The following is an 11546-nucleotide window of genomic DNA, read 5'->3' as shown; positions in this document are numbered from 1 at the left end:
CCACCACGACGCCCAGCTGGTTTTTCTATTTTTACTAGAGACAGGGTCTCACTCTTGCTCAGGCTGGTCTTGAACTCAGCCCAAACAATCCACTAGCCTTGGCCTCCCAGTGTTAGGATTACAGATGTGAGCCACTGCATGTCAATGTTTCTTTTTCATGTAATCCTTTCACCATCTACCTGTATCATCTTAGTCAAAACAGAGATACCAGTTTGATGCTGCTCCAGAACCAGGACTTCACATCCTGCCCCACTGCTGGCCACTTTGGAGGTTTCCCTCGCATTGCCTCCTTCTGTCTTGGCATTTGAAGAAGTTTTTCTTTCTGTTGCCTCCACAATCTAATGACACTCTCTGTGGGAGGAGGGCCAAAGTGTTTCTCAGCAGCTCTATTGCCATGCTCTTTAGCATAATAACTGTTAGCTTAAAGCTTGAAGTGTACGAAAATAGTTTTGACATTTTCTGATGAATTTTCCAATAGTATTTTTTTCTTTTTTGAGACAGTCTCACTCTGTTGCTAGAGTGCCATGGTGCCATAGCTCACAGCAACTCAAACTCTTGGACTCAAGGGATCCTCTTGCCTCAGCCTCCCGAGTAGCTGGGATTACAGGTGCCCAACACAATGCTGAGCTTTTTTTTTTTTTTTTTTGTGGAGACAGAGTTTCACCTTATCGCCCTCGGTAGAGTGCTATGGCGTCACACAGCTCACAGCAACCTCCAAATCCTTGGGCTTAGGCGATTCTCTTGACTCAGCCTCCCAAGTAGCTGGGACTACAGGCGCCCACCACAATGCCCAGCTATTTTTTTGTTGCAGTTTGGCCGGGGCTGGGTTTGAACCCGCCACCCTCAGCATATGGGGCTGGCGCCCTACCAGCTGAGCCACAGGCGCCGCCCAATGCTGAGCTTTTTTTAGAAATGGGGTCTTGGCCAGGTGTGGTGGCTCATGCCTGTAATCCTAGCACTCTGAGAGGCCGAGGCCTGTGAATTGCTTGAGCTCATGAGTTCAAGACCAGCCTGAGCAAAAGCAAGACCCTGAGGCAAGAGGATCATTTGAGCCCAAGAATTTGAGGTTGCTGTGAGCTATGATGTGAGAGCACTCTACCCAGGATGACAGCTTGAGACTCTGTCTCAAAAAAAAAAATAAAAAAGAAAAGAAAAGAAAAAAGAAATGGAGATCTCACTTTTGCTCAGGCTGATCTCTGAACTCTTGAGCTCAGGCAGTCCATCTGCCTCGGCCTCCCAAAGTGCTAAGATTACAGGCATGAGCCACTGTGCCTGGCCTTCCAAATATTTTTGTTAAAAAAAAACAAAACAGGGCGGCGCCTGTGGCTCAAGGAGTAGGGCGCCGGTCCCATATGCCGGAGGTGGTGGGTTCAAACCCAGCCCCGGCCAAAAACCACAAAAAAAAAAAAAAAACAAAAAAAAAAAACCAGCTAGATTGCTAGGTCTTACCTAACGTGTCCAAAAGAGATCTGTCACTGTTCTTTGGCTGAAACTACTTTTGTTTCAAGTTCATTGTAAGTTGAAGCAAACTCTTGGACTCAAGGGATCCTCTTGCCTCAGTTTCCTGAGTAGCTGGGATTATAGGTGCCCACCACAATGCCCAGCTATTTTTTTTTTTTGGGCCAGGGCTGGGTTTGAACCCACCACCTCTGGCATATGGGGTCAGCGCCTTACCTCTTTGAGCCACAGGCCCTGCCCATGCCCAGCTATTTTTAGAAATGTGGGTCCAGAAAAAAAGACCCCACAATGCCAGGCATTGTGGTGGGTGCCTCTGGTACCAGCTACTCAGGAGGCTGAGGCAAGAGAATTGTTTAGGCCCAAGAGTTTGAGGTTGCTGTGAGCTATGATGCCACAGTACTCTACCGAGGGTGACATTTTTTTTTTTTGAGACTCCCATTCTAGACCCCATTCATCTATGTCTCAAAAAGAAAAAAAAAAGAAACAATGTAAGAGAAGCATTTGACTCAGTCCTGGAGGGGGGGGTCTATAGAAATTTAGAAAGTACTGTATTCCAGGGTATTATTTTGCATACAGATATCATTGCTTTCTAGAATTACACTTTTAACACATAAGCACAAATAAAAGAAAATTCAAAATATTTATATAGATACAGAATTAGTACTCCCCACGTGTAATGTGTATTCTTATTTTTCACTCAAAAATTTGGGCAAAAAGTACACATTATATGCAGCAAAATACGGTATTATCTTACAGCCAGGAGCCAGCATTGCAAAATGAGTCTTATGGGGCTAAAGTCTTGGCAGGGCTGGTTCCTTCTGCAGCCTCCAAGGGAGAATCTGTTCCTTGCCTCTTCTAGCTCCTGGTAGCTGCCAGGGTTCCTCTGCCTCGGTAGTCACCGTGCCTTTTTCTGTCCTCAAATCTCCCTCTGCCTTCTACATTCAGGGCTCATCTGAATAACCAGATACTCCCTCACTTCAAGAGCCTTCATTTCATCCCAGCTACATGTACTTGCCACGTAGTGTAGCCCACACAGGTTTTGAGGATTAGGACCTAGATATCTTTGGGCCCCATTATTCACACAATATCACTCAGGTTTTTTTATTTTGTGCTTTTTATCTTATTTTTTAATTAATTAATTAATTATTTTTTTTCGTGTGTGTAGATGTATTTATTTTAAATATCCTTTTTTATTGATTTTTTTGTTGCAGTTGTCATCATTATTGTTTTAATTGGCCCAGGCCGGGTTCAAACCCACCAGCCTTGGTGTATGTGGCCAGCATCCTATCCACTGAGCTACGGGCGCTGCCCAACCTCAAATTCTTGGGCTTAAGCGATTCTCTAGCCTCAGCCTCCCAAGTAGCTGGGACTAAGGTGCCCCCCACAACGCCCAGCTATTTTTTTGTTTGTTTGTTTTTAGCAGGCCAGGCTGGGTTTGAACACACCATCCCTGGTGCATGTGGCCAGCGCCCTACTGACTGAGCTACGAGCGCCCCCCAATATATTTATTTATTTGTTTAAATCAGGGATTGTTTTTGTTCCTTTTATTATCTCTCTTGTGGCTTTGAGAACTGTTTCTATCTGCACCTGCTGCTTTCTCGAGGTTTACTTTTCTCTTTCTTCTTGGTATCTATCGTTGCCTGCTGGTTTCTCTCAGTTATGCTGTTGTCCCTGTTGAGTTTGCCTCTGTCTCCCTCCATCCCTACTTCTCTCTTTCAGAGGCTCTGGTCCCTATTTTTATCTCACGTTTAGAGCCAGTCCCCTTCACAAAGCCCAAGCGTGCATGTTAGGTTCTCTGCCTCTCAACTTGAGTCTGCCTACCTTCAGAAGTCGCCAGCTCTTAGTCCTGTTCTGCCTTTGTTCTGTTCTGTGACTATTCATCACCAGTTTTTCTGTCCCCGTCTAATCTTTGTTTTACCATCTCTTCTGTGGATCTCTTCCATCTGTCTTCTTTCAATTTCTTCTTGAACCAATGTCTTAACTTCCCTCTCTTCCTTTCTTATTGCTTGTCTGGTATTTCCTCCTACTCCCCTCCTTTTTCCTTTCTTTCCTCTCCTTCACCTTTATCTTTTATGCTTTCTCCTCCCTTTGTTTTACCTGGGTTTCTGTTCATCATTCTGTACCCCTCCCCTGTTGTCACCTTTATACCTTCATTCCCTTCTATCCTGGTATCTCAAGAACATCCCCAGCTTTCACCCTGTTTCCTTGTGCCTGTTTTCCTATGGCTCTAACCCCCTCTTGCCTCCCCTCTTTGTCCTTGTTTGATCTTGGGAGGGGACAGATATAGCTTGGGGGGGGATGTGTGTTTGTGCATATGCATGTGTATATTTGTATATGGGGTGGGAGGGGGCAGAGGAGGAAGACATGGCTATCTCTGTCACCTTCTCTCCCCTACCATCCTCTTTGTGAACAGCTGTGGGGGGCTGGGAGGAGGGAACGGTGCTTTTATTCCTTTTTTTTTTTTTTTTTTGCAGTTTCTGGCCAGGGCTGGGCTTGAACCCGCCACCTCCAGCATGTGGGGCTAGCGCCCCACCCCTTTGAGCCATAGGCGCCGAGGGGGCGGTGCTTTTCAAATCACAGTCCCTGAGCTCTTTTGGGCAGTGATTAATAGAGAAGAGGGACCCTGAAGTCTTTTGACCCCAGCATGGTTGACAAAGGTAGTGTCTAGGGTAAGAACAATTCACCTAGGAAGAGGCTGGGGGGAGAATGGGTACATGTGTGATTTGAGGCAGCTGGGGGCTGGATGGCTGTTTGGGAATTCCTACCATCTCTGTCTTGAAGGAAATAGTCTTGGTTCTGGATCCTGTTTCTAGGTCTATGGGTAGTATTCACAACCCTTGTTTAAGGACTGAATCTTGGTGGGCTTCATTTGGAAGGTAAGTGGGTTAAAGGGCTAATGTTTAGGGAAGAGAAAGGAATGCGATTCTCTGTCTTCACGCCCAGATCTTGGGAAAGGTCCAGTTTTGGTGTTCAGGGCATTGCCTAGACCCTGCACACTTAGCCTCCCATACCCATTCCCCCTCAGACAACCAGTTCTGGTTGTCCATACTGGAGTGACTGGAGCAGATGGAGAAGAGGATGGCAGAAATCGCATCAGCTGGCCAGGCACCTTACCAGGGTCCTGATGCTCCTCCAATTCAGGTACTTCCATGAGAAGGGAGCTGGTCAAGAAGCAGGACCAGGCAGCTCGGAAGATCATGAGATTCCTGCGGCGCTGCCGACACAGGTACTCGTGGCTTCTCTCCCCAAGTCTTCGCCCTGCCACCTCCTCTGATCCACCAGTCCCCTTTGACTCCTTTGTCTTTTTACTGGGCTCCATCCTGAGCTCCATGGAGAAGCCTCTCAGCCTCGGTGACCAGGAGACTCGGCGCAAGGCCCAAGGTGAGGATCCCAAATGCACAACTGCCTTTCTTCCCACTTCGGACGATGCTGCCTCTTCCATCCTGAGAGACCCCTCACACACCTAATTAATTATTTTTTTTTTTTTTTTTTTTGTAGAGACAGAGTCTCACTTTATGGCCCTCGGTAGAGTACCGTGGCGTCACATAGCTCACAGCAACCTCCAACTCCTGGGCTTAGGCAATTCTCCTGCCTCAGCCTCCCAAGTAGCTGGGACTACAGGCGCCAGCCACAACACCCAGCTATTTTTTTGTTGCAGTTTGGCCGGGGCTGGGCTTGAACCCGCCACCCTTGGTATATGGGACCGGCGCCCTGCTCACTGAGCCACAGGCGCCGCCCCTAATTAATTATTATTAAAAAAATTTTTTTTGAAAGGGCCAGACTCAGTTGGTCACACCTGTAATCCTAGCACTCTGGGAGGCCAAAGCAGGTGGACTGCCTGCACTCACAGGTTTGACAACAGTCTGAGCAAGAGGGAGACCCTGTCTCTAAAAATAGCTGGGTATTGTGGTGGGTACCTGTAGTACTGGCTACTCAGGAGGCTGAGGCAAAAGAATTGCTTGAACCCAAGAGTTTGAGGTTGTATGAGCTAAGATGCCACAGCACTCTACCAAGGGTGACAGATTTTTTTTGTTTTTGAGACAGAGTCTCACTCTGTCACCCTGGGTACAATGCTGTGGCATCATCATAGCTCACAGGAACCTCAAATTCTTGGGCTCAAGTGATCCTCCTGCCTGAGCTTCTGAGTATAGCACTTCAGGCACCTGTCATGATGCCCATATAGTTTTTCTATTTTTAGTAGAGTGAGGGATCTTGCTATTGCTCAGGCTGGTCTAGAACTCTTGAGAGTAGATGATTCTCCGCCTCGGCCTCCCGGAGTGCTGAGATTATAGGCATGAGCCACTGCTCCTGGCCTAAGCAATTGTTATATTATTTTTTTTCAGACAGAGTCTCACTTTGTCACCTTGGTAGAGTGCTATCATGTCACAGCTCACAGCAACCTCAAACTCTTGGGCTTAAGCAATTCTTTTGCCTTAGCCTCCCAAATAGCTGGGATTTCAGCTGCCCACCAGTATGTCCAGCTATTTTTAGAGATAAGGTCTTACTCAGGGTCAGGCTGTTCTTGAACCTGTGAGCTCAGGCAATCTACCTGCCTCGGCCTTATAGAGTGCTAGGATTATAGGCGGGAGCCACCATGCCCTGCTATATTAAACTTTATTTATTTATTGAGATAGAGTCTTACTCTGTTGCCCTGGGTAGCATGCTGTGGTGTCATAGCTCACAGCAACCTCAAACTCTTCAGTGCAAGTGATCCTTTTGCCTCAACCTCTGGGACTACAGGTACCTACCACAACACCAGGCTCGTTAAAGCTGGTGTCAAACTCCTGAAGCCCTAAAGCTCAGGCAGTTCACCCTGCCTGGGCCTCGCAGAATGCTAGGATTACAGATGTGAGCCACTGTGTCCAGCGTCTTTTATTTTTATTTAAATGGAGACAAGGTGTCATGGTGCTCGGGAAGGTCTTGAACTCCTGGCCTCAAGTGATCCTCCTGCCTTGCCCTCCCAAAGTGCTGGGATTACAGGTGGGAGCCACCACATCTGATCCATTTCAAAAATGTTTTTGAGTGAATGACTTGCAAACTCCAGAAATGGAAAAGTACTAAGAATGCACAGTTATGCACACTTACAACTGTCACATGTGGCTGAAGACTGGCCATGCTTTCTGAAATGAGGTCTCAGAGCACTCTAGTTCAAAGTAAAACATTTTAAGCTAGGCGCAGTGGCTGGAAGGAATGACTGTCCATGCTGCCAGCTAATGTACACATGAACTAAAATTTCTAGATTTGGGGAGAAGCAAAAGCTGCTCCTATCACTTGCTCTGCTTCTGCTCACTAGAGAAGGCTGCTTGCCAAGTATGTTTTTTCTTTTTGAGACAGAGTCTCATTTATGTCGCCCTTAGTAGAGTGCTGTAGCATCACAGTTCACAGCAACCTCCGACTCTTGGGCTTTTCTCTTGCCTCAGACTCCCAAGTAGCTGGGACTATATGCATCCACCACAATGCCCGGCTATTTGTTGTTGTTGTAGTTGTCATTGTTGGCTAGCAGGCTCAGGCCAGGTTCGAATCTGCCAGCCCCGGTGTATGTGGCTGGTGCCCTAACCACTAAGCTATGGGAGCCAAGCCCCTGCTGAGTGCTTTCTCTTTGACACTGTCTATGAACTGTGCAGCCATATTGATGGTTCAGGGTACTGAAAAGAATATGCAACAGCTCCCTCACATACATGTAGTCCAGCTTCCTTAAAGCACAGCCCACAACAGTTACAGTACCTGGCAAGTTCTTCAGGAAACCCTTATATAAAACTTAAGTAAGAGTGGACATCTTTTCACTTAATCTTTTCATATTTTTCTTTGTTACAGTCTTTAGTTCCTGCTGTTTTTTTTTTGTTGTTGTTGTTTGTTTCATACAGATGAGATCTTAGCTCTGTTTTCCAGTGCAATGGTGTGATCATAGCTCACTATAATCTTGGACTCCTGGGCTTAAGCAATCCTCCTGCTTCAGCCTGTTAAGTAGCTGGGAGTATAGACAATTTTGACATATGTATACACCGATGAAACTCTTGTGGATGTCTATCAATAAAGGAACATACCCATCACTTCCACATTTACCTTTGAGTTAATCCGGGTTGCCAGGATGTTCAGCCTTGTTCCAGGATCTTTCACTGAGGCAGGAGTCCCTGGGTTAGGGTAGAGTTGGGGGAGCCACAGTGGTGGGCTGGACTCACAGTGTGGTGCAGAGAACAAATGAAAGCACCTAGGGGAACCTCTAGGGGGTGGTGTTGCATAGGTTTTTGCTCCTTTTTCTTTCCTTTTTTTTTTTTTTTTCGGTCTTACTCTGTTGCCCTGGGTAGAGTGCTGTAACATCCATAGCTCACAACAACCTCAAACTCTTGTGCTTGAGCAACACTCTCGTTTTGTTTTTGAGAGAGTCTCAAGCTGTTGCCCTGGGCAGAGTGCTGTGGGGTCACAGCTCACAGCAACCTCAGACTCTTGGGCTTAAGTATTCTCTTGCCTCAGCCTCCCAAGTAACTGGGCCTACAGGGACCCACCACAATGCCCGGCTATTTTTGTTGTTGTTGTTGTTGCAGCTGTCATTGTTGTTTTAGAAGGCCCAGGTTGGGTTTGAACCCACCAGCCCTGGTGTATGTGGCCGGTACCCTAACCACTGAGCTACGGGTGCTGCATTTTTTTTTTTTTTTTGAGACAGAGTCTTAGGGTACCATGGCATCATAGCTCACAGCAACCTCAATCTCTTGGGCTCAAGTGATTCTCCTGCTTCAAGCCTCCCAGCTACTAAGGGGACGACAGGTGCCTGCCACAACACCTGGCTATTTTTTTTTAGCAGGCCTGGGTCGGGTTTGAAGCCACCAGTCCCAGAGCATATGGCCAGTGCCCTAACCACTGGGCTACAGGTACCCAGCCATTGAGTAATCCTCTTGCCTCAGCCTCCTGAGTAGCTCGGACTACAGGTGTGCACCACCACGCCGGGCTAGTTTTTTTCTTTTCTTTCTTTTTTTTTTGTGGAGACAGAGTCTCACTTTACCGCCTTCAGTAGAGTGCCATGATGTCACAGGACTCACAGCAACCTCTAGCTCTTGGGCTTCAGCGATTCTCCTGCCTCAGCCTCCCGCGCAGCTGGGACTACAGGCGCCCGCCACAACGCCCGGCTATTTTTTGGTTGCAGTTCAGCCGGGGCTGGGTTTGAACCCGCCACCCTCGGTATATGGGGCCGGCGCCCTACTCACTGAGCCACAGGCGCCAGCCCGGCTAGTTTTTTTCTATTTTTTTTTAACCATTTTGACTTGATTAACCTATTTTGCACCACTGTTTCTTGTGGGTGTAGTTTCCCTCATCTTGAGTCTTGGAATCCTACCTATGTCATTTAACTGCGATTAAAAACTTGAATAGAATCCCAGCTCTGTCACTTGCTGCGCAACCTGGCAAATTTCTTCACCTCCCTGTGCCTAAGTTACTTTATGTAAAAAAGGAATAATAGTATCACCCACTTCCTAGGGCTATGAAAACTCAATGGAATAAGGCAATAAATGAATGGAAGGGAAAATGCAAGGCGTGGGTTTCCTTTCTCCGAAGTCTCAAGAAACTCTCAAACCAAACCTCCCACTCTCCGCGCGCGCTCTCGCTCTCCTCCATTTCTCACGCCCCGCTGCAAGCAAAGCCTGGGAGACAGCCACGGACCCGACAGGGAACTGAGGCAGGTTGTCGGACTGGCGACAGCAGAGAGAGACCGCTTCAGTCTGAGGACGCCGGTGGAGAAAGGACCGCGGCGTAAGTGGAGTCAGGGTCAGGCAATACAAGGCGTTCCCAGCCAGGCCTCAGCGCGGTGGAGGAAGGTGGAGCCCTCGGACGTCCCGCCCATCACCCTTGGCCCGCAGGGGCGGGCCTTAAAATACCCCGCCCACCTCGCTCCTTGGCGGATACCGCATTACAACCCGCTGAGCCTCTGGACGCCCCGCCTAGTCCTGCGCGGCGCCCGCCCCACGCCTGCAGGAGAAGGAGGAGGAGGAGGAGGAGGAGGAGAAGGAGCGCGCAGCTGGGCCCGCACTGCGGCGCGAACGCGCGAGCGGGTAGCAGAACCCTGGAGCGCGGTCTGTCTCCAGGCACCGAGCGGGCGTCGCACAGGCAGAAAGGCTGCAGCCACAGCCACATCCACAACTCGGATCCCGCTTCACATCCCGCCATGCCTTCCGCGGTGTTTGCCTGAGGCGCGGCCGCCAACGCGCGGGCGGGCCTCGGGGCCGGCGGGGCCATGCACGCGCTGCCCTGACGATGTCGCCCGCCGCGCCCACCCGCCTGGCGCTGGCCCTGGGCCTGGGCCTGTGGCTCGGGGCGCTGGCGGGGGGCCCCGGGCGCGGCTGCGGGCCGTGCGCTCCCCCCTGCCTGTGCAGCTCGGCGCCCGGCGCCGCCTGCCGCGTCAACTGCTCGGGCCGCGGGCTGCGGACGCTCGGGCCCGCGCTGCGCATCCCCGCTGACGCCACCGCGCTGTGAGTAGGCCAGCCTCTGGGACACGGGCGGGGCGGTTGCCATGGCGCCGGGCGGCTCCGGCCTGAGCAGTGCGGCAAGTCTGTGCGGGGATGGTGGCGCGGTGGCCAGCCCTGGGGCTCTGGGACACTGGAGGGGAGGCCGCGCTGGGCAGGCGGCCGGCCTGGCGGGCTCGCGGGGCGTGGGCGCGCTACCCGGCCTCGGGAAGGGAAGATGGAGCGTGGGCCAGGCCGCTCCCAGGGCGAGGCTCCAGCGCGGGGATGTCGGCCCAACTAAATAAGGAAAACCTGGAACGGCTGCCATCGCGGCCCACAGGGAAGCGGAAAAGTCCTGGTTTTGATGAAAATAAACATGCCACCCGGTGGGGCTCCGCGAGCCTGCAACAACGTGCGGGGGCGGGGTTAGGAGGTCGCGGGGAGTCGTGAAGACAAACACGCTCTAATTAGAGACTAATTAGGATGCTGCCTTGGCTGGGGCATTCCCTGGGAGCTGGAAATCGCTGTCTGGCCAGCAGGGAAGGCTTCCTGGAGGAGGTGTCTGTAGGAGGATTTGATGGATGTGTAAAATAGGCCTGGTACTTAAGAAGGGACAAGGACGTAGGTCTAGAGCAGAGGAGGGAATGATGTGAACAAAAGCCTGGAGGCTGAACTCAGAATGTGTGGCAGGGGCAGGACAGGATGGGAGGTGGGCTGTCAGGTGGGTTGGGGTCATGAGGGGTCTCAGGTGCCATGGGCTCTTGAGTTCCAGCGCTGTCCTGAAGACAAGGTGGGATGATTGCCAGGGAGGGGTTTTAAAACATTAGTAATCAGGCTTGCATTGTGGGAATAAAAACAACAGGTAGCCTTTATTGAGAGGTTGCCTCCAGCCTGGCCTATGCCAGGCTCTTGTTGTAGATTGTCAGACTTGCCTTTTCCCTAGCCCTCTGAAGCATATAGGTAGAGTCATAGATAAGGTAACTGAAGTTTGGAGAGGTGGCATGATTTGTTCAAGCTGTCACGGCCACTGTGCAGTAGGACGGGGGTTTGGACCTGTGAAGTGCAATGGACCTAGGGTTAGATTGACAAGGGCACAGGAGACTAAGATTTGCAGACAGTCATCTCCAGGGCTTGGGGGGCATCACAGGGCATGCTGATCTAGCCCCTGGGATTTCTAAGCACTTCCAGACTCCCCGAGCCAAGCTCCCATCTTTCACTGGCCACATGTTGGCATATCTGGGGGAAGCCGTTAACATCCTCAGGCCTATTAAACCTGAGGGTGGGCCCCAACATTTGTTTTTATATGTTCCTGGGTGACTCTCATTGAGCCACCTTTAATAGGGGAGTCCTGTGTCTGGGGCTTTGCTAGGTGGACTTGAGGGTCGGAGAAGAACACTTTATTCAGGACCAGCTGGGAGTTGTGGGTGCTGTAGATACCACATTGGACTTGTCATAGTGTTCCCTGACCACTGAGTGAAGCTGAAGCATTTGTGGCATGGTTGTCTCTGTGGGAGATGGCCCCCTGGTATGATGGCAGCGCCCCAGAATTGCATCAAACCTACCCCTCCCATTGTTTCTCTGTGCTATGGGTATGGGTACCTCTGTCTCTGCTGGGTTGGGTGCTCTGGGGTTCAGGCCCAGCTTGTGCCAGTTGTCTCT

At 50.4% G+C, this 11546-nt stretch overlaps 1 protein-coding gene across 6 annotated transcripts in view; it reads left to right on the top strand.

The window, feature by feature from the left end:
• The first annotated feature begins 9447 nt into the window (after window positions 1-9447).
• Window positions 9448-11546, top strand: part of PKD1 (polycystin 1, transient receptor potential channel interacting) — a 54174-nt gene continuing 52075 nt past the window's right edge. For all 6 annotated transcript variants that reach the window (XR_008373470.1, XM_053557688.1, XM_053557689.1 and 3 more), the window contains exon 1: window positions 9448-9914. Coding sequence is in view for 5 of the 6 variants with exons in the window: in XM_053557688.1 (XP_053413663.1) it covers window positions 9700-9914 (215 nt within the window). In the remaining variant the exon portion in view is untranslated. The remainder of the gene's footprint in view (window positions 9915-11546) is intronic.

The sequence above is a fragment of the Nycticebus coucang genome, chromosome 12 (genome assembly GCF_027406575.1).
Source record: "Nycticebus coucang isolate mNycCou1 chromosome 12, mNycCou1.pri, whole genome shotgun sequence".
In the NCBI taxonomy this organism is placed as follows: Eukaryota; Metazoa; Chordata; class Mammalia; order Primates; family Lorisidae; genus Nycticebus; species Nycticebus coucang.
Note: the sequence above shows the minus strand (reverse complement) of the source record. Positions and strands in the feature narration are given on the sequence as shown.